The sequence below is a fragment of the Anabrus simplex genome, chromosome 2, assembly GCF_040414725.1.
Source record: "Anabrus simplex isolate iqAnaSimp1 chromosome 2, ASM4041472v1, whole genome shotgun sequence".
Classification (NCBI taxonomy): domain Eukaryota; kingdom Metazoa; phylum Arthropoda; class Insecta; order Orthoptera; family Tettigoniidae; genus Anabrus; species Anabrus simplex.
This window is the reverse complement of record NC_090266.1, coordinates 611128937-611152304: the sequence shown is the minus strand read 5'-3', so window position 1 is coordinate 611152304 and position 23368 is coordinate 611128937. Positions and strand designations below refer to the sequence as shown.

At 40.0% G+C, this 23368-nt stretch overlaps 1 protein-coding gene across 1 annotated transcript in view; it reads left to right on the top strand.

The window, feature by feature from the left end:
* Positions 1 to 23368, top strand: part of Atg101 (autophagy-related protein 101) — a 99346-nt gene that overhangs the window by 7552 nt on the left and 68426 nt on the right. The window contains exons 2-3 of the mRNA XM_067141008.2: positions 11702 to 11863; positions 11946 to 12159. Coding sequence (XP_066997109.1) covers positions 11702 to 11863; positions 11946 to 12159 — 376 coding nt within the window. The remainder of the gene's footprint in view (positions 1 to 11701; positions 11864 to 11945; positions 12160 to 23368) is intronic.

The following is a 23368-nucleotide window of genomic DNA, read 5'->3' as shown; positions in this document are numbered from 1 at the left end:
AGCAATATACGCAATAAAATCCAAGAATTAAAAAAATCTTCCTATTTTTGATTTCTAAAAGTTGGCAAGTATGTGTTAGCTTATCGGCCTCTCCCATTCTCTGCATGATGTCGTAGAGCTCCCTCAGCCAGCATGACCATTAGAGATCTCCTTAATTTATTGTAGAGTATCCAGTATTCGGGAGATAGTAGGTTCGAACCTCACTGTCGGCAGCCCTGAAAATGGTTTTCTGTGGTTTCCCATTTTCACACCAGGCAAATGCTGGGGCTGTACCTTAATTAAGGCCACGGCCGCTTCCTTCCCACTCCTAGCCCATTCCTATCCCATCGTCGCCGTAAGACCTATCTGTTACTAAGTCAGTACGGATCCAATCCCGACCATCATGGTCAAGATTATTAATAAAGACCTATCTGTGTCGGTGCGACGTGAAACAACTAGCAAAAAAAAAATTATTGTAGAACATTAATGGTGAATCTTGGTTAATAACATCAACTGGTCAAAGAGTGTGGCAGGACACGACATATTATGACAGGCTATTCAACATCGTCATCAACGTAATGTCCCTCTCCCACTATTCTTTTTGTGTGACTACTCATTGGATCATCCAGGTATGGCTCTGCTTTCACAGAAGGCTTGTTTTCTCACTGCCACTTCATAGATGCTGTGAAAGGAATTTAGATTGTAGATCAATTGCACTCTCAGTTCCTTCCTTCCAGTCATATATTCTAGGTGGCGTGTTTTCATTTTATGTAAATGCAAATTTTTCTCTCATGGATCTTGGGCAGATTGTTGAAAAATTAACTTTTATAACATTTCTTCAAGTTAGGGAATGTGATGACAGTCTATTTTCTCATCACTTAAAACTACATACCCTTCTACATTTTAGTCTCATTAGTTTTTCTTTTATAAATTTGTCTGTGATAGTGGGTGGTAAATCAGTACTTTTTTTGCTGCAAATATTTTGTGTGAATGTTTCACTTCAAAATTTTAGGAATTCATTTGTTCTGTTCCTTTAGGGAAATATTTAGAGTATGAATGGGCATCTTCACTCTAAAAAAAATCCTGGGCTGTACATTAATTAAAGCCACAGTCGCTTCCTTCCCCGCCCCGTGTGATAGTGGTAGAATACATCAATGGTATCTTCTGCCTGTCATATGAAGCGACTAAAAGTGGCAACATTAGTGCGAGAATGGATTACATCATTGGAATTGTGAATTATACCTCCTGTTGGTGGGAGGGTGTGAATATATCCACAGGTAATCCCTGCCTGTCATAGAAGGCATCTGAAAGAGTCATGTGGCCATTGGCCCCCTCTTGAAGGTTTGTTGTATATTGATTCAAAATATAATGTGCATGCTGTTTGAGGAAGGGTCTCTAATGTGTACAACTATGCCCAAAAGCCCAGACAGTATCGACAACCCGGAGGGTAGGAACATTGTATCAGCCTGAAAACACAAATGCCTGAGCAGTAACCAATCTATATGCCTGTAAATGGCATTGTTGAAGATTTAGACCCCAGGTAGTACCTTCCAAGCCAGGCAAGTATTGCCTGTGTTGCATGGCGGCTTCAGAGTCTGACCATGATGGGCGTTGGTGGCATTCGGGAAGGATATTTTGGACATGGCTTCAAGGAGAACTAAATATGTCCAAGGTGGTCCTTCACCCAAGTCAACATTTAAGTCCTTCAAGTGGCAACCCCCTGGGAAGCAAGCACAGCATGAAAGTATGTGATCCAACATCCCAAGGTTCTTGGTTACTACCAGGACCAATCGGAATGACTTCAAGCTGGTGAAGTCTTACTTTGTTCAATAGGCACGTAGAAGGTGTCTGTGGCTTGAGGACCTTAAAAAGACATGATGTGCCGTGGTAAGCGTTGAAGACTCGCACCGCAGCTCATGTATCACCACTGTGATGATCTTCCTGTAAAAAGAGTGGAAGAGAACAAATCTCTGAATCTGGTTTGGTTTGTGGAGTGATTCTTCACCACAACCTGAACTTGAACACTGACGATGAACTGATGGAGGATATGAAGAACTGTGGAATGACACTTCAGGTGCATTATGCGCAAAGTCAATGGCAAAGATGTTTCCACCAGTGGCTGTCGTCATTCTCCTTCAAATTGGCAATGTTGCCAGAGAAAGTCAAGGTAACAATCAATCGTTGCAGTGTGAGGCCATACATTCCACCTCCAATGTGGTGCTATAATTGCTGGAGATTCAGAAGCATGGTTTTTCAAGCAAATCTATGTATCTCTAAGACTAAATTCTAAAAGAATTCTAAAAATTTCGTCTTAGATATTCAAAGTCGGTACGGAACCCCAATGAAGTTTATTACTTGTAATAAATCTATCTGTGCTACTTGTGGAAAAGAAGCTCATGTCATGGAACAATGCATACCTCCCAAGCTTGTACACCAACTGCCATTGTATTCATTCTCCTCAAGATAGAGACTGTCCTGTCTATCTCAGTGAGAAGAATATCCAGGAAATTAAGACTCTGGATGGTCTTTCATAAGAAGCATGTCAGAAGTTTGATTCCATGAATGCTCTCCAGTGCAGATAGATTGTAGCATTAGAGCACAGAGTTTGTCAAGTTCATTGTTTGTTCCACCTGTACCTTCTAAGATTGCTGTGCCCAAGGTGGCAGTTGCTCCAGTAAGCAACACTGCAAAGAGTAAAACCTTGAAGGTGTGGTCTAACTCACATACTCACCCAAGCCCATCTAAATAAGAACAAAAGGTGGGTAAGAATGGGGGCGCTCCCTCATCCATCCTGTGTGCCAGCGCCTGGTGGAGCATCTGTTCCTAAGTCAGTGCACTTCCCGCATAGGAGGAACCCCCACCGCTGAGAAGCATCTCAGAGGTCTTGAGGGTTCACCTCCATTCTCATATGGAGACAGAAGCAGTATTTAGGTTAGGAGACATCTCGCTGCTTGAAACCTACCACAAACAAGCAAGAGACCACACTATCGCACTGTTACAGTTCCACTGTAACAGTTAAGACAGGCATTTTACTGAGGCTCGCCAGCTAATCAGGTCGCAGCAAGTAGGTTATAGTCTGCATTCAAAAAACTAATCTCGGACCATTTCATTATATGGTCTTGAGAGAAATTTTAGATAATACTCAAAAGAACGGGGTTATGCCAACCGGGTTTCTGGTGGCATTGGTATCTTCACTCATTCTGATAAATACAGCGATCCGGTTTTGCTAAGAACCGAGCTGGGGGGGGGGGAATAGCGGTACCTGTTTTGTTGCCTGTCATGTCTACTGTTTGTAACGTATATTTCCCACCAGCCAGCCTCTCATTATCACTGATGTAATTTGCCTTATTGATTGGTTCCCACTGCCTTTCATCCTATTGAGTGGTTTTAATAGGTTTTAATACTCATTGTCCATTATGGGGCTCTGAAATGCCTTGCCTCAGGGGAAGTTGGGGGAGCTGGATTTCTGCATTTTGAATTCAAGGGAACCAACTCACTTTAGTGTAGTGCATGAAACTTTTTTACGGTTTGATGTTAGTACAGCCGAGCGCTCGTTCCCATGTCGGTGGGAATGATCATGATGACCTCTGTGACAGTGACCATTTTCCTGTTGTTCTTACTTTGTTGAAACAGATATCCATAAACGCTCCTCCTTGGTGAATTCTGAAATTAGCTGATTGACCAAGTACGCACCACTATCCGTCTTTAATGACTCAGATAGCCGGAGCATAGGTGATGATGTGGCACATGCCACAGAAGTAATCCCTGTTACTGCTGAGAAGTTTAATTCCATCAATCCTCCTTCAGTGTAGATAGATTATAGCATTATGGCTCAGAGTCTATCAAGTTCATAGTTTGTTCCATCTACACCTGCTAAGATCGCTGTACCCAAGGCAGCAGTTGCTCCAGTAAGCAACAGTGCAAAAAGTAAAAGCCTCAAGGTGGATCTAACCCACCTTCAGCCACAAAGAAGCCTGAGCAGGACAAGGCAACTAAGCCAGCACAGCAGGGAGGGATTAGCCTCCCCCACCCCCCAAAGTCTGGCAAAACCCTAATCTAATCCAGCGGAGGTGGCTTCATCAACCAGGACTGGGGATATCCCTCCAAGCCTGTCTAAACAAGAATAAAAGGTGGGGGAAAAAAGGGAGCCCTTTGCAGGTGCTCCCTCGCTGATACCATCTGTCAGCGCCTGGTGGAGCATCTGGTCCTAAGCCAGTGCACTCCCTTGTAGGACAACACCTCCCTGCACAAGAAAAGCGTCTCGCAGGTTTTGAGGGTTTACCTCCATCCTTGGATGGAGACGGAAGCAGTGTTTAGATTGGGAAACAGCTTACTGCGTGAAAACTAACAAGGTGGCAGTTGCTCCAGTAAGCAACAGTGTTAAGAGTCAAAGCCTGAAAGTGTGATCCTACCGCCTTTGGCAATGAAACCACACTGTGGCTCTTTTACAGTGGAATTGTAATGCTAATGACAGGCATTTTACTGAGCTGCGCCAGCCAATCAATCAGTTCGTGGCAAATATAGCCTGTATTCAAGAAACTAATCTTGAATAAATCATCATATGGTCTCGAGAAATGTTAGATTATACTCAAAAGAATGGGATTATGCCAACTTCAGTGGTGTATACTGAGGGCTACCAAGGCTATCAGTGAAGCCTAAACCTCAAATTTACCGAGCTCGATAGCTGCAGTCGCTTAAGTGCAGCCAGTATCCAGTAATCAGGAAATAGTGGGTTCGAGCCCCACTGTCGGCAGCCCAGAAGGTGGTTTTCCGTGGTTTCCCATTTTCACACCAGGCAAATGCTGGGGCTGTACCTTAATTAAGGCCTCGGCCGCTTCCTTCCAATTCCTAGGCCTTTCCTATCCCATCGTCGCCATAAGACCTATCTGTGTCGATGCGATGTAAAGCAAATAGCAAAAAAAACCTCAAATGAGGATGGACCAGGCGAGTTGGCTGTGCGGTTAGCGGCGCACGGCTGTGAGCTTGCATCCGGGAAATAGTGGGTTCGAATCCCACTGTCGGCAGCCATGAAGATGGTTTTTCACATTTTCACACCAGGCAAATGCTGGGGCTGTACCTTAATTAAGGCCACGGCCGCTTCCTTCCAATTCCTAGGCCTTTCCTATCCCATCATCGCCATAAGACCTATCTGTGTTGGTGCGACGTAAAGCCATTAGCAAAAAAAATAAATGAGAACGATGGAATTCTAAAGCACATTATACTGTAAGCAATTGGCACATTGTTCCATTTACAGAACTTGAAAGCAATGAGAAAAAACGCCACACACATTTCTGAGAACAAGGCTTCGGAGACTGATATTGCAGCCCAGACTCTCTCTCCTCGACTCACGCACACGGCTTCCTGCTGTATGCCTGATAGGCGCGGGGACCGGGAAGGATAGGTGTGCTAGGCTTCGGTCCGTCAGATCGCCACTGCTAACTATCAACCATGCGTTATTCATCGTATATACCTCCTCACCTCATCCTTCTGACTTAATTATATAGATAAGAGTGCTGTTATTTCACTCGCGTTTACTTCTACATCCTTGTAGGAAGACACTGCAGGGCTGCTTTTATAGGAGTAATATAGTTTTATTTCTATAGGTAGACTTGCTAAAATGAAATGCAATCTTTCAGGTTTAGTGTTCTTTTTTGTTGTTTGGAATCGAACCCATGATCATGGGTCGGACACCACCACTGATCTCCTGAGGGAGCCAATTACCGGTGAATGATGGGTACGACCGCTGTGAAATTCAACATTTTTATTTAACGATATTATTATTATTATTATTATTATTATTATTATTATTATTATTATTATTATTCATGGCATCTGTATAGGTTTGGTAGTGACCTAATGAGGATAAAATGAATGGGGAAGATGTCAAAAATACGCAGTCCCAAAGCCAGGGGAATTAACAGTATTAGGGGGTTGATTCTGAAAATTGAACCAGGGCCATCGGACCAAAGGCAAGCATTCTATCCACTTAGCCACAAAGCGGGACTTCAGTTTGCTAAACATTAGGCTACCATCTCGACTGATCAGGTGTTGAGTATTGGCAGAGGCCAGGGCAGTAGCTTGTGAAGCAGCCTTGACAACACAACAGGCTTCTCCGTTGGCTATCGGCTGCAGCTCAAAACGCTTAAGGCTTGACGTTCACTAAACCAACTATCGAAAAGGGGTAATCTAAGTCTAGTGGTAGCCCACGTCTTGATCCAAGCATACGCCACTGCAACTGTGTTTCCAGTGCCATTGGTTTCTTTACTCATTGTGATACGTACAGCGAGGCGGTTTTGCTAAGAACCAAGTGCTGTTTGTTGCCTGTCAGGACTACAGTTTGTAATGTACATTTCCCACCAGGCCAGCCTCTCAGTGTCAATCATGTAATTGACGTTATTGATTAGCTCCCTCCGCCTTTCTTCCTGTTGGGTGATTTTAATATCATGGGGCTCTGAAATGCCTTGCCCCAGAAGAAGGGAGCTGGGCGAGTTGTAACACATTTTGAATACAGGAGGACAAACTCATTTTAGTGTAGTGCACAGAACTTTCTCCTGCTTTGATGTTAGTTTGTGCAGCCATGCGCTCATTCCTGGTTTGGTGGGGATGTACGTGATGACTTCTGTGACAGTGAATGTTTTCCTATGTTTCCTACTTTGCTGAATCAGTTATTCATCAAGGCTCCTTCTCAGTGAATTCTGGAATGTCCTAATTGGCCAAGTAATTGTCTTTAACGACTTGAATAGCAGGAGCATAGACGATGCTGTGGGACTTGCAACAAAAGTTATCCCTGTTGCTGCTGAGGAGTCCGTTACATCTTTCCCTGGACTCATTCCCTGGTGAAACTATGAAAATAACAGTGTGTGTAAAGGATTGACGCCGCTCTCACAAACAGTATCAAAGGCTGCTCGTTGTGGCCAACTTGGAATCATTTAAGAAATTTCATGCTAAGGTGCGAGATAGATATATTTTTTTTTTTGCTTTACGTCGCACCGACACACATAGGTCTTATGGCGACGGAGATAGATTAAGAAAGATTCAAGGGAAAGGCATGTGTCCCCCATGACGGCACATACACCATGAATGAATGAAACTCCAACACATTTCTGGTATACAAACATCATCTAACAGGTCACTTCGCGAATGTGTGTTGTTCCAGGAATTAAACTCCTAAATTCCCTGTTCTGAAGCATGAGGCAGAACTTGATGAAAGTGTAATGGACTAGTATAACTAAGAAACAATTCTCTAACCCATGAGTAAATAATGAAAGTATTGAGCTCGATTATTATTATTATTATTATTATTATTATTATTATTATTATTATTATTATTATTATTATTATTATTATTCGAATAACACTTTTTAGGGTATAATAAATCAACTTTGGTTACTTTTCTTTGCATTTAACTTTCGTCGTTTCCAAACTTCCGTCATTTTCTGAGAATGTTGTTCCTTTTCCTTTTGAGTCCATTTTCTTCCAGTTGTTCATTTCTTTCTCTCCTGAAATCCTGACTTTCGTGTTACTTCTCTGAAACGTGTTCTGTTTTCGATTGTATGTATTTTAATGCCAGTGTTTTTTATTATTATTTATTATTATTACAATTTATGTAGTTATGTACAGACGAGTTAACCATGTGGTTAGGAGCGCGCAGCTGTAAGCTCGTATCTGGGTGATAGTGGGTTTGAACCCCACTGTCAGCAGCCCTTAAGATGGTTTTCCGTGGTTTCGTCGGAAGACTTTGTTATGCGAGTTTGTCGTGAAGTTGTTTTACAGACATATTTGCCAGTATCACTTTCATTTTATTCTGTTTTCCACTTACACTCTTGTTGACTGCCGAAAATTATTCTCACATCCTGTCACGGCCTCCACTTATCATATTCACAAAGACACACACACACACAAGATGCTGTCATTTGTATACTCTGTTTTATTTACAAATTATACCGGGTGGTACAGCTGCCCCTATTCTTTCCCGAACATACGCAACCTGCTAGCAATTAAATGTCCCTTAGTCCTATCTTGCGCAACATCTAATGGCTATTTTATGTCAGTTAGCCCAATATGGGTACAAGAGGCAGTAAGTGAGGCCCATTTCAAAAACACTGTACCATTTCATGTAGAGCGGAGTCCAATACTCCAGTCAGTTTGAAGAAATGTTACTGTACTGTACAAACTATTGCCACTCCTTTAGCTGTTGGTAGAGAATTGCACACCTGATTGCTCCAAGATGCCATTTCTTTTGATGGAAAAGAGTGGTCACAGTATCAGAGATAATGTGATAGGTCAGGGCCAATTACAGACATGTCAATTCACAGCCATTTTGTATAGTCTCATTACATCGAATGATCATTACATCGAAATTGATAGAAACATGTTTTTCACAGTATTTTATAATCTATGGCACGCAGATGCTGTACAGCAAATGTGATAGCTTACGCCATGTAGTTACTACCATTACAGCGCTCAGTGAAGTCATAAAACTAACCGTATGGCTGTAACACATCAGTAACTTTACGAAGCGAGAACTTAAGCTCTCCTCCTGAATAAAGAGTTGTAAGAGCTAGACGTTCATGCAGGAAGTAACTGCGCAGAATTAGGCATATTAGATGTCCGTGGACAAGCTACATGGTTTAGTGGATTCGAATCCTTTTTGAGTCATGACTCTCTTAATTTTCATTTCGTACTCATCTAGGCATCCTTTATGAAGACTTGAATTTTCTGAAGTCTCAGATATTCTTCTAAGGAAGTTATAATAAATAGACATAATAATTATCGTAATGTAAACACCGACTACAAAAAATTCACTGGAATACCACCTGAAACATTATGCTGGACTAATTTAACCAAGTAATAGGTACATACTCTACATGTAGGAAATGGTTACAACTATCTGGGCATAAGAGAGACATGATTCTTTAGCATACTGTGGTGTTTGCAGTGAGGTAAACCTGTCTGCACTTTCGGGTTCAGAACTTGTAACATACAAGATCATTTTTGAACTGATGGCGTAGATTATTCCAATAGTAGAGAGATAGGAGACCTATTTTTCGTCACCTGGAGTGGCTACGTGCTACTAAACGCAGTCAGCCTGCGTTTTCTTTGACAGAACTAGAGTTCGATTCTATTTACAAGCTTTTTATTTTTATACTCTTAAAGCATTAGTAATTAAGGTTTAACTTATTAAGATTTAACTTCCTTAAGTCTCAAAAGTCACTTTTCACCTTTAAAAAGAAAGCATTCATCAGAAAGGAATAACAACATGCAACTTTCATATGGCAAAGGGCTACAACGAATGAAGCGCACTGCATTTATTCTCAGCATTATGACACACCTAGCATGATTAGCTGCCACCCCTGGAGGCCCGGATTCTATTCCCGGCTCTGCCACGAAATTTGAAAAGTGGTACAAGGGCTGGAACGGGACCACTCAGCCTCGGGATGTCAACTGGGGAGAGGAGGTCCAACTCCTACCTCAGCCATCCTGGAAGTTATTTTCCGTGGTTACCCACTTCTCCTCCAGGCAAATTCCCGGATAGTACCACGGTCGCTTCCTTCCCTTTTCCTTGTCTATCCCTTCCAATCTTCCCAACCCCCACAAGGTCCCTGTTCAGCATAGCAGGTGATGCCGCCTGGGTGAGGTACTGGTCCTTCTCCACAGTTGTATCCTACAACTCAAAGTCTCGCGCTCCAGGACACTGCCCTTGAGGCAGTAGAGGTGGGATCCCTCGCTGAGTCCGAGGGAAAACAAACCCTGGAGGGTAAACAGACTAAGAAATAAATATTATAACACACCTATTCAGCCAACTACACAGGTTCGACTCGAAGAACGGGTGGACTTCATACGTAGGGCACATGAAACAGCACATAGTAATCTTTAGAGCAAAGTGCAGGCAGGTTACATCACATACATTGCAGGAAGCAAGAATGACTCACCTGTATCATGCTCAGATGTGCATTAACGAGGAGGTGGTCAGTTTGAAAATTTGCTTCATTAATCGAATGGCCATGCACAAGCCCATTGCACCTCTGTCGGTAACAGTTTATTTTACTGCAAATACCTCTTTTAAGAGCTACTTAGAAACAAACATAACAGAGTACCTGCAAAACGAGAGCCATGATACTCTCTGTACATGAAATTTCTGTGATACAGAATGTTCTTGATTCTTTACCATTATTCGGTATTTTATCTTTAATGCTGATTTCGTTGACATGAATAGACGAATTATAGAAAGCGTAGTAAGACCAGACATCGCTGTTAATAGCTAAGGTAAATGTTTTTAGGTTAGGCTGTAAGCTGCAGGTTGCATAAAACTGAGTGAATAGGGGCAGCTGTACCACTCGGTATACACACTAATAGTTGCACATCAAATGAACCACCATCTTGAACTCAATCGACTGCCACATTAGCATGTCATCCAATTACGGAATACACAACATAACCACTTCAACGGCAAAACCACAACATGAGTTTACATACTTACCTAACGATTCTCACTAATAATTCGACTAAACAACCCAAGACCATCCTTTATATACCTTGCCTGGCGAGACTTCCAGAAAAGTATGACACAACATTCTTTCTGGTATCTTCCCGAGTCTTCAGTAACCTATATACAATTCAAAAGAACAGTCTGTAAAACTTGAGTGACAAAAGCCTATTGTTGCACAACATTACAGTGAATTTATACATCATATTTACAGGTAATAATAAATTATATACTATGAATTATTTGTTCTTAGATTGAATAAAGTCGTATTAATAAACATACAGCAGAATTATCATGACATAACCTCACATGTTCTGTTACACAAGACAGATCATACAACACACAAATAATAAATGATACAACCACGATTTATACCAAATAAAGTCCATACTGACAATCTGGCATACATAACTATGTAGATAATAATAATAGATGTAAACAACTTCATCGAAATACCAGCGTGTATAGCCACACCTCACAAGTCATAATAATAATAATAAGAATAATGCCACCACTTACTAATCAAGCTCGATATTTTTACTATTTACCCATGTGTTTAGAGACATTTTTCCAGGTTATACTAGTCCATTACATCCGTAACACACTTGCATCAAAGGTTATCCAAAGAGTTCTCACTCGCACAATAAGTTTAAGGGACTGATTACTTCATCTCCCTAGTTCCTAAAATTATAGATTAATTGAAAGTAGCAACTGCTCATAATGAAACAAACATAGGAACAAAACACAAGTCTCATTACCTAAGACAGAACAGGCAAATAGCTAGACTTGTAGGTAGGTGGTGACAAGTGATGTTGGCCTGAGAGAGGTAGTTGATTAATTTCCTGCTTATGCTGGGGCTGTACCTTAATTAAGTCCACAGCTGCTTCCTTCCCACTCCTAGGCCTTTCCTATCCCATCGCCGCCATAAGACCTATCTATGTCGCAACGTAAAACCAATAGCAAAAAAAAAATCACTGCTTTTAATGGCTCCTCCATCTCTGATTACCAGTCCAATTAACCTAGGTAAAGACCCATTTTCACTTGCTCCCTCTGATGGAATGCATGTACTGGTAACAACTGCTAGCACAAATCTTAGAATTTATTTGTCTTTCAAAATTTGCTTCTAAAATGAAGGTTTTTGCCTTTGAAATTCAGATTATTATACTGTTATGTTCATTATTTTGTAATGCTCATATTAACAGGCTTTTTCCTTCCTTTTTCTCTTTGCCTAAAAAGACTGTTGAAGGCCGACAAGTAGATGAAGCTGTGGCAAGTCTGTTCCATACTGTTCTCTTTCATCGATCCTTGGGAAAATTCCGATACAAACATGAAGGCAGCTATTCTGTTGGAACTGTTGGGTACTCAGATGTTGACTGTGATTTCATAGATTTTACTTACGTAAGTAATTTGAAATTCATTGGTTTATTTCTGTGTGCAAATGTATAGGTGTATTTATGTGTATTTTTAAAAATATTTTCAGGTCTGTTGTTCATCCGATAATCTTGATCGGACTCTGAAGAGAGACATTTCAGAGTTTTCTGAAGCTTTGAGATGCAATGATGGACCTGGATCTGGTCAGATATCCTTGGAATTTTTTCAAAAGAAAAAGAACAGGTGGCCATTTCAACCTGAATGCATTCCTTGGGAAGTGTGGACAGTCCGCCTTGAACTCATCAAACTCAATAATGAGCATGGTAAATCCTTTATTAGTTTTTTAAATCTACAACACCCATATTCATCATTCATTCGTTCCTCCTCGTGGTTTATCCTTATAATTGTTTATGTAACAGATAAGCTAGACTGTTTGCCAATGATACCATTCATAATTGTGGAAAATTATTGAGTTTAAATGTTAAATAATAGGAATGATTTGTTCAAAGCCAATGAGAACTAAACTTAGATATTCTAAAGACATATAATCAAACAAGGCAAAAATGATATTCAGAAAACATATTTAACAGAGGTACAAGGTATGTCTGTCCAGTCACTAGATTGCATGGCTAAAGCCTAGATTCAATTCCACCGGGCGAGTTGGCCATGCGGTTAGAGGCACGCAGCTGTGAGCTTGCATCCAGGACTACCGAGCTCGGTAGCTGCAGTCGCTTAAGTGCGGCCAGTATCCAGTAATCGGGAGATAGTGGGTTCAAACCCGACTGTTGGCAGCCTTGAAGATGGTTTTCCATGGTTTCCCATTTTCACACCAGGCAAATGCTGTGGCTGTACCTTAATTAAGGCCACGGCCGCTTCCTTCCAACTCCTAGGCCTTTCCTATCCCATCGTCGCCATAAGACATATGTGTCGGTGCGATGTAAAGCAAGTAGCAAAAAAAAAAATAATAGCATCCAGTAGACAGTGGGTTCAAACCCCACTGTCGGCAGCCCTGAAGATGGTTGTCCATGGTTTCCCATTTTCACACCAGGCAAATGCTGTGGCTGTACCTTGATTAAGGCTACGGCCGTTTCCTTCCCATTCCTAGGCCTTTCCTGTCCCATCGTCGCCATAAGACCTATCTGTGTCGGTGCGACGTGAAGCAAATAGCAAAAAAAAAAAAAAAAAACCAAATATATTCAATTCCAAACCTCTCCACATTGTTCAAATGGAGTGAGGGCATATGACATTGTTGATGATGAATTGTTCATAGGCGGGGGCAATAAGCCTTGAGTAGACACTTTGGTGCTCTTCGTCAGTACTAGGCTATGTGCTGGCATTAGGTTTCACTATCTTCCTTCCTGCTATCATATATCACGTCATTCAATTAATCTTATTAACTCATCTGATGAAGTTGACATCAGGAAGGGCATCTAGTCGTAAAAACTCGCTGAGATGGTTCATCTCGCTTCATAACAGACTCCATATACGTTAAAAATTAAATAATTGAAAGAGGTTCAACCTATTCAATACATAGGAAAGAAATGTAGTGATTACATTTTTATTTAATAGTAAATATAAATGGGACCGGTTTCGACCCTAGTCCAGGTCATCGTCAGCCGTAAAAACATGTAAAACAATGCATATGAAAAAGAAAAAGATTAATTAAACTCTGGATCGGTATAAGATGAAACAGTACGTAATATTAAGAATGATAGTATGGCACACGCAATGATAGGCGAAGTCTCACAATGTTTATGAATATTGGAGAACAGTCAAAAGGGTCAGTTTCCACACTCTGTCAGGCACAAAGTCACAACACAATCTTCATATATTATTTGATAGTGTTGTGACTTTGTGCCTGACAGAGTGTGGGAACTGACCCTTTTGACTGTTCTCCAATATTCATAAACATTGTGAGACTTCGCCTATCATTGCGTGTGCCATACTACCATTCTTAATATTACGTACTGTTTCATCTTATACCGATCCAGAGTTTAATTCTTTTTCTTTTTCATATGCATTGTTTTACATGTTTTTACGGCTGACGATGACCTGGACTAGGATCGAAACCGGTCCCATTTATATTTACTATTAAATAAAAATGTAATCACTACATTTCTTTCCTATGTATTGAATAGGTTGAACCTCTTTCAATTATATAATTTTTAACGTTAATACTTTCAATACGGAACAATGAAATTTTTATCTTTAAATTAGACTCCATATAGAAATGTTACAAGAGTTGGACATACATTATTATTATTATTATTATTATTATTATTATTATTATTATTATTATTATTATTATTATTATTACCACCGTGTTTTCCATAGTTCAGACAGGGAAAGGAGCATGTGGGGTGAATTGCTGGACAAGGCACAAACCGAACTTTAAGTATTGCTAACAAAAATCAAAGTTAAACTTTCTTTCTTTCTCTTCCTGTATTAGGTTATTTTAAACTAAAAACATAACAGAAAATACAATGAACTCTCTACCAGAAGATCTGAGAAACTCGTGAATTTACAATTGAGAATCCCGTAAGCTCAGAAACTGTGCAATGTCAGGAGCTCGTAAACTCAGTAAATTTTACAAATTATGGTGAGGGGAACTCACATTTCAAGTGAAACAGTACAAGAAAATTTGTTTGAGCTAAAAAGTTTAAAGAATTATTGGTTTCAACTTCACCGGGTGAGTTGGCCGTGCGGTTAGGAGCACGCGGCTGTGAGCTTGCATCCGGGAGATAGTGGGTTTAGTGTGTTTGAACCCTGCTGTTGGCAGCCCTGTAAATGGGCTTCCGTGGTTTCCCATTTTCATACCAGGCAAATGCTGGGGCTGTACCTTAATTAAGGCCACGGCCGCTTCCTTCCCACTCCTAGGCCTTTCCTATACCTTCGTCGCCATAACACCTATCTGTGTCGGTGCGACGTAAAACAATAGCAAAAAAATTTTCAACTTCGGAAGTAAACTTGATCCATGGGTCAACCACATTTAGTTGTTCAAAGATGATATCATTATTGGTAATGTGATCTATTAAGGCAAACGTATCGTTAACTTAGCGCGTCTAGAACACAATTCCTTCGATTTTATTATGAATCTTGGTATTTTCCAAACCGGGCGAGTTGGCCGTGCGCGTAGAGGCGCGCGGCTGTGAGCTTGCATCCGGGAGATAGTAGGTTCGAATCCCACTATCGGCAGCCCTGAAAATGGTTTTCCGTGGTTTCCCATTTTCACACCAGGCAAATGCTGGGGCTGTACCTTAATTAAGGCCACGGCCGCTTCCTTCCAACTCCTAGGCCTTTCCTGTCCCATCGTCGCCATAAGACCTATCTGTGTCGGTGCGACGTAAAGCCCCTAGCAAAAAAAAAAAAAAAGGTATTTTCCAAATGGTCCAAATAAATTTCTGCCATTATCCCCATAGGAAGACTGTCCTGCTTATAGATAATTGCCATTAAAGGTGAAATAATTGTTAGAAGTTACAAATTCTAAAACGTTTAAGAACTCTTCAATTTCCTGTGTGCTTAATTTACTATGTTTATGAAAATTGTCTTTCATTATCTTTAAGGTTTTTTGGCCGATATATTTTGAATACATGTTTTTTATGTCAAAAGAGTACATTTTATGTTGTGGTTGTAACACTTGGCTTTTGGTCAAATTACAAAATTCTATAGAATTCCTAATAGAGGTGTTGTTCTCAGACTTGTAATATTTAAAAAAAAATTGTGAATAAATTTGTAAGTCTTGTAAGTTGGGCTGTTCCTAGAGTTAATTATGGGTCTTATGGGAATATTGGTTTTATGGACTTTAGGTAATGCTTTGGCTGCAGGAATACTGGCGTTCATGTTGATTAGTTTCTGAGAATCGTAGTCACTGAGAATGAAGGATGTTTGCTTCAATATTTGTTTTAAATTCTTTTGAATATTATTAGTTGGACCTTTTTTGATCAATTTAAACAAGTTTTCCAAAAAACGTTTTGATTTTTTGCACATAGGTCTCTTTCTTCTTACCCTTGTCCGCTTTTGTAACTATCAGATCATTCTCGTTGATTTTTTTGTTTCAAAGAATCAGTGGCTTTTTTAAGGGAATAAAGGAGCTGTAGATTTATTGATTTCAATTAGGTTAGAGAGGTTTTTTTTACAAACATTGAATCTAATTTCTGTTTGATTGCCAACTGGCAATTTCTGTATAGCATTTTCAGCTTCTGCTGTAATGGCAATAGCATCTTTTAATTTAAAGGTAGTAGGCCAATTAAATTTAGGGCCTTTTTCCAAGATATTAATATCTGAGGCGCTGAGTTGGATCTCGGAAAGATTTATAACAGGGTCGTGAAACTTCAAGTTTCCCGAAACTGAATCATTAGTATGCCTATTATATGAAGGCGAGTTTCTACTAGAATTCTTATTACGCATGAGTATGTTGAATTTGTTGTCTAGAGTGGTCTGTTTTTTGGTGATTACATTGGCTATTTTCATATTTGCAAATTTCTGAAAAGAATCCCATTCTAAAGGGGTTAGGGTGGACGAAGCAGACAGATGTGCTTCATGTAAATTAGTATTAAGTAGACATTTTTTCCTAAATAGGAACTTAATTTCATTTCTAATCCATAGTGAATTTGTTTTAAACTGGGTTTTTCAGTGCTAAAAAGATGTATTGTTCTTGTTTTGATTAAACTTCAAGAAATTGGGTGTAAGTTCATTACGTAAACATACACCAACTAGGAATAACAGAGATCATCTCCAGAAACCATTTGTGAATAGATTCTCACTGTCTGGACTCTATAACCGGGAAAAGAACTATTTTTTAAGTTGCAAAAAGATGGGATCTTGAATACTTGCGATTGCCGTGAAGATGACGTCATTTGGAATGACAACACGCTGGTAGCAGGGAAGTTGGCGGCACAAGACTACGATAATTCAAATATATTCTACCTCAGTGATCAGGTTTACTGTGTGGTAGGCTTACTGCTTAACTGACAGACACATATGACTGCCATTTTCTTTTATATTAATATTGCATAATACGATATCCTTATCCCTTTTCTCTATGGGGTCGAGTATGAAGTCAGACGAATTTTCCTAGCGAGTTTTTACAACCGGATTCCCTTCCTGATGTCAACCTCAGAGGAGTTAATGAGATGAAATGAATGACGTGAAATAAGAGTAACTGAAACTGACTATTTACTTTATATGTAGGCCTAAAAGTCATGTGTTCACCATTTATTCTCTTTAAATTTAGAAATACTGCCTTCCAACAAAAATAGCCAGTAAAACTCAGAATACATTCATATGTTTGTTAAAGAATAGTGTTGAATATATACATGTACAATTTATAGCTTTTTATAGCCTACAGGTTGTGTTCACTGCGCAAAATTTGAGTTTATCACATATTGGACACCCTCCTTACGTTTTTGGCTGTAAATGTGGGGAAAAAAGGGGGGTCTAATACGCGAGTAAATACGGTATTCAACAACCTCAAGGTTTTGTCCCCTGATACTAATTATTCCTTTTCCTTCTCTTTCTTCTCTTGTAATCACCACTGTTTTGCTCTTCTCCGCACTAATTTTCATATCATATTTCTCAATATTGTTATTTTAAATCCTGTAGTTGGATTTGCACTTCTGTATTGTTGACTCCCCAGATCACTGTGTCATTTGCAAACAACAATATTTTCATATCCCCTCCATATCTTGCCGTTGTGTCTTTTAGAATGTCATCCGTAACCACTACAAACATAAATGGAGACAGTACACTTCCCTGTCTTAGCCCAGTTTGCTTTCTAAACCAATCTGTTCTCCCCACTTAGTCTGGACACAAGTGGAACAATTCTTATACATTGCTTTCACTAGTTCCTTTGATTGCTTTCTACATCCTCTTCCTTTCCAGGGCTCCCATACCTTTTCTCTATTAACACTATTATATGCCTTCTCTAGATCAAGGAATACCATCACGGGATCTTTTCCCTATTCTCGCTGTTTTTCCATCAGTAATCTCATGGTAAATATAGGGTCTATCATTGACTTGCTGTATTGACAGCCATACTGCTCTTCTTCTAAATTTCTTTCCACCTTTCCTCTCATCATCCTTTCTATTATTCTCTCCAATATTTTGGTTACTCTTGATAGCAGGGTACTTCCTCGATAATTGTCACATATCTTCTTGTCACCTTTCTCAAATACTGGTATTATTATATCTTTATACCAATCATCAGGTACTTGCTTTTTCCTCCATATACACCTTAGCAGCCTATATAACCAATGTAGACCAATAGGCCCTGCTACCTTTATCATTTTCACACATATTTCATCCATCCCTTCTGCTTTTCTGTTTTCATTTGCTTAACAGCCATTTCCCCACAAACCTACTATGCTGGAGTAGCAGGGGGGAGAGAGAATACTTCCAGGTGGCAGATAGGGGGGTGTTCTAACCGGCTTACCGGCGGACTTGTGCGAAATAAAATAGCTCTCATGTACCAAACACAAAACCCTCTGTGGGTGTAGGACGCAGATGAAGAATACACCCACGGTATCCCCTGCCCGCTGTAAGAGGCAACTAAAAGGGGTGATCAAGGGATGATTGAATTAGAACCATGAGACTACTTGTAATTAGTACCATCATGCAACGAACATCATGGGTCGCCTTTACTTGCAAGTAGTACTACTATGTTAGGTACACAATAGGTTTGTGATTAGTAGAAACAGAGGATGAATCAGTATGGGTTTTAGAGTACCCTTGATTAGTACCACTATATGCGGAACACCACAGGCTTATGTTGCCTGTGATCAGTACCATTGTGAGGAACACCTCAGGTTTGGGCGTTGCCTGTGATTAGTACCACTATATGAGCGACACCGTGGGTCTGAGTTGCCCGTGATAAGTACCCTCTATGTGAGGAACACCATGGGTTTGTGTTGCCTATGAGTGGCGCTGTAATGTGAGAAACACTATAGGTCTGCATTACCTGTGTGTATTACTGTACATTACCTCAGAGTAGTACCACAGTGTATGGAACACCGTAAGTCTACATTACTTATGATTAGTACCACTATATGCGAAATATCATGGTTCTTACTTTCCTTGTGATAAGTACCATTATGAGGGGCCATTGACCTGGATTTTGGACCCCTTTAGACAACAAGCATCATTGATTCTGGATTGTGCTTTGGAAGCTGCTCCTTGGTCAGTATGTACTATTGTATTAAAATAGTTTCTGAGAAGGTGAGGCATTGCAGGTCGAATCCATTGATTGTTTTAAGTTCATAATCATTGTTCATCATCTCTGTTTTTTGAATTCTAGTTAGTGGATTAATTTTGGAATTATTCTTAACTTTCAACATTGTGAGCTGGATCCACTGATTATTTTAAATTCATATTCATCCATTTATTCCTCATCACGTTTTGAATTCTGGTCAGTTGAAGAGTTTATGATTTTTAAATTGTCATTACATTTAGTCTCATTTCTTACTATTAGGGGCCGATGACCTAGATGTTATTCCCCTTTAAACAACAAACATCATCAACAGCCATTTCCACCTCTGCCGGTGCAATATCACACTCCTTTTCTGAATCATCCTAATTTACCACTTTACTCTCTTTAGCATCATTCCTCACATTCAGTAGTTTATGAAAATAATCTTTCCACCTATTCTTTATCTCCTCTGGTTCTGTTAATACATTCCACTCTCTTTCTTCACTTGTTCTTTGTAGATTTTTTTTTTTTTTTTTTTTATCAATCCATAGGCCTACAACATCCTTTTTCGAAGATTTACATCACTTTCCAAGTCTTGTGTGAATCTCTCCCAACATATTTCTTTTCCTCTTTTACCACATTTTTAACACTTACTTTTGATTTCCTGATACTTAATCTTACTTCCTTCTTTCTTATCTCTGTTCCATTCTTGTCATGCTTTCTTCTTTTGCTTAACAACCTCTTCACCTGTTGATTCCACGAAGATCCTTTTCCTTTACTTTCGCTGAAGTTCTGCCACAAATCATCTCTGCACAGCTTACAGACGTGTTTTTCAATTTGGTCCATTCTTCTTCTACACCAGGGCCTCTCAGGGTGCATGCACTGTGCACGGTGTAAAAGACGACTTTGCTTGGTTGACCAGAGTGCAGACCCCTACTCCTTGATTTGGAGCAATAGTGCTGTCTCTCTCATTCCCCACGCCTGTCTCGCTCGCTCCCCCTGTCTCCCTCTTCCTCACTTGCTCCATAGCGCTCCAAATCCGAGCTGAGTTGAGCTGAGCTTAGCCGAGTAGCCCAGAGACGAAGCGTTGGTCCAAGCCGAGTGGGACCGATGGTGCACTGTGCACAGGAACTCTGCACCGCTGCTTGCACGCGTGAGATTTTGTGTGTTTGAGAGGCCCTGTTCTACACTTTTTATTTCTGATATAGGGATGTGCTGTTTTAATTCCCCCTGAAATTTCCTGAGTTCTTCTATCTTTTAATTCCATACTATTATTTTCTTCTGTCTTATTTCTTTTAATCTCACAATTTTACCTATTTTCAATTTTGTCACCACTACTCTGTGGTATCCATCAAACGCCTTACCTGGTAGTGCTGTTACATCCATTAACTGTTTCTGACTTATTTTCTCAACCAAAAAGTAATCAGTAAGTGTTTTTGTCTTTCTTTCACTCTAGCCATATCTAGTGATCTTTCTATTGTTATTCCATTTCTCTCACAAAAATCAATCAATTTATCTCCCTCACTGTTTCTTTCTCCACATCCTAATCAACCAATCACTTCTTTACCAATTCTGTCATTTCCAACCTGTGCATTGAGGTTTCGCATGACTATCATTTCCACATCGGTAATTACTTCCTCAAGTGTCTCCAATAACTCATGTATATTTTCCTCACTGTTTCCAGTTTGGGGTGCATAAACTGGGATGAAATTTTTCATGCCTTCTTCCGTTCTTAGTCGTACTCTGATCATTGTATCACTAGGGGCCCGTACTACGACTGTCAGATAAACAGCCAGATACGTAGGCTGCAGTTTTGCAAACTAGAAGTTAAATATTTTCTTGCATACTACCAATGGATTTTAACGACGGTATTGTAATGCGGAAGATGTAGTAACATTTTTATTGGGTTGGTAATAAGGTTACTGAAAATATAGTGAAATTTAGCACGGTGGTATATGTGTTCCCTGGTATTTTCATTTGTTTAGCTCTATTCATTTTGAAATTGTATTACTAGAATCTAATATCGTGTCGGTAGATTTACTGGCACGTAAAAGAACTCCTGCGGGACTAAATTCCGGCACCTCGGCGTCTCCAAAAACCGTAAAAGAGTAGTTAGTGGGATGTAAAGCAAATAACATTATTATTATTATTATTATTATTATTATTATTATTATTATTATTATTATTATTATTATTATTATTATTATTAGAATCTAATTCTTATTAAGCTGTAATGTGGAAGTCCAGGTCAAAAACAGAATTAGGACTGAAATATACACATACGAAGAAATGTTAAAATGAAATAACTGTATAACGAAACTGAAACTGTTATAGAAAATAAAAAGACTGAAAATGTAACCTGGACGCAAAAGTTAAGATTCAGGTTATGTATCATTTTTGTCTAGTACTATTTACGAGGTTGTGCAGTACGACGAAAGTAAAGTTTATATTCATAACTAATGCTACTGATGCAGCGTGGGATCATTAATTTTATTATTAATTCAATTTACTGTTTGCTCATTAAATAAGTAGTTGGTTTCTTTCCTTTCAATACAATGTGAGAATAGTAACTGGCAAGCATTTATCTAACTTTAGCGTAAATACTTTTGTAGCAAGTTGTTATGAAGTAAAAGAAATATAACCTCTTTAACATCCTCATTCGACGGATGAATCGTCATGAACGTCGTATACCTTTACACCATATGTGCGTTGCTGATAGATTTGGAATAGAACCCACGCTTTTGACACGCATTTTAATGATTAGGAAATGTGTACTATCACCTCTAGTACCCTACCGATTACCATTTACAAGGTAAAAAAATGTTAGACTATTGGGACTCGAACCCACGAAAAACTGCTTAGCAGCAAACTATGCTGCCCTAACGACCACGGCTACCCGTGAAGCTTACGGTTGATTGCTTGTGTGCTACTGACATACTCAGTAGCAACAACTTGCTAGCTTGGGAAATCTTTAAGAATTCTTTGATAGCTGGACGGGAAGCATGACATACTTTATAAATATATACATTAATTACATTGTAACAACTTAATTTCGCACAGCATCATGCAGATGTAGATTCATCTTGATGAGTAGCCATCTTGATTCTTTACAGTAGCATCCCTGATAAGAGCGAAGTCCCAGATAAGAGCGTTAACAGCCTCTCCAACTTCGGCATAGCTATACTCGAGAATATTTTCCCAGATTGCACATAAACGAAAGTCGTAGTACGCGGTTTCAACCGAACTTCCAGATAAATGTCCAAACTACCAAATAAATTTATACTGTACTTTTATCTGGCTGTCGTAGTACAGGCCCTAAGTATTGTACCTTATTCACATTTTCATCCAGGATTTTGTTAACAATCACTCGTACTCCATTCATTGCCTCACTTTCTCCACTCCAGTATAGGGTGTCCCTCTACTCATCCTCTTCACTCCCTTTCCCCTCCACTTGATCTCCCTCAGTCCCATCGTTGCAACATTCTTCCTCTCAATAAAATCAATCAGCTCTTCTGATTTTTCTGTCAGACTTATAAAATTTATTATTCCCACCTTCATAACATTAAATGCTGGTTGCCCACTTATTGCAGCTCCCCCAGCACAAAAACTGCGCATCGCTTTTAGCAGGGTACCCCCTAACCTTTTCCGAGGCTGATAACTGTCACTACTCATAGTAGGCTATTGTTATGATGGGTTCGCCAATCCCAAAGACATTTTATAGCTACTGCCAGCAATTATTCAGGCCGCCCCTTACATGTGGAACAGACGTCCTTGCAGCCGCCCGTAACATGGGAAACAAACACTGCTGATCAACAGTGTACTCATACTATTCCCCAAGTATTGGGCTGCCTTTTCCGCAATCTCCACCGTTCCAAAGTCCATCTTCTCCGCTGTAGATTCTGTTGAGGTCTTCGCTCGTAACCCTAAGCTGGGACCCTTACCTGATGCTACACACCGGGTCAGTGTGCTCTGGGACTCACATAGGCAGGGGCGTCACTCCCCAGACAGGGCTGCCTCCAGAGAGGTTCCCTACATGTACACTGACTGACAGAGCAAATGCCACACCAAGAAGGAGTGGTCAGAACTTTATGCCAGTTGCAGGGTAGACTGATGTCACTGAGTGCTCATGATGTGAAATGCGCCGCTGTGCTGCGCACGTAGCGAACGATAAATGGGATACCAATATAATGGTCCGTTATTGGACATTATAAATTTTCCAGCTAACTCATTCTTGGTTGCCTGCGTTTCGCCCTCGTGTACTAAGTTAGGCTCGTCAGTTGGGACTTAGCACACCACCCAAGACGCAAGGCTAGTGCATACCGTGGAGGCCACTGCATAGGCTACTTGAA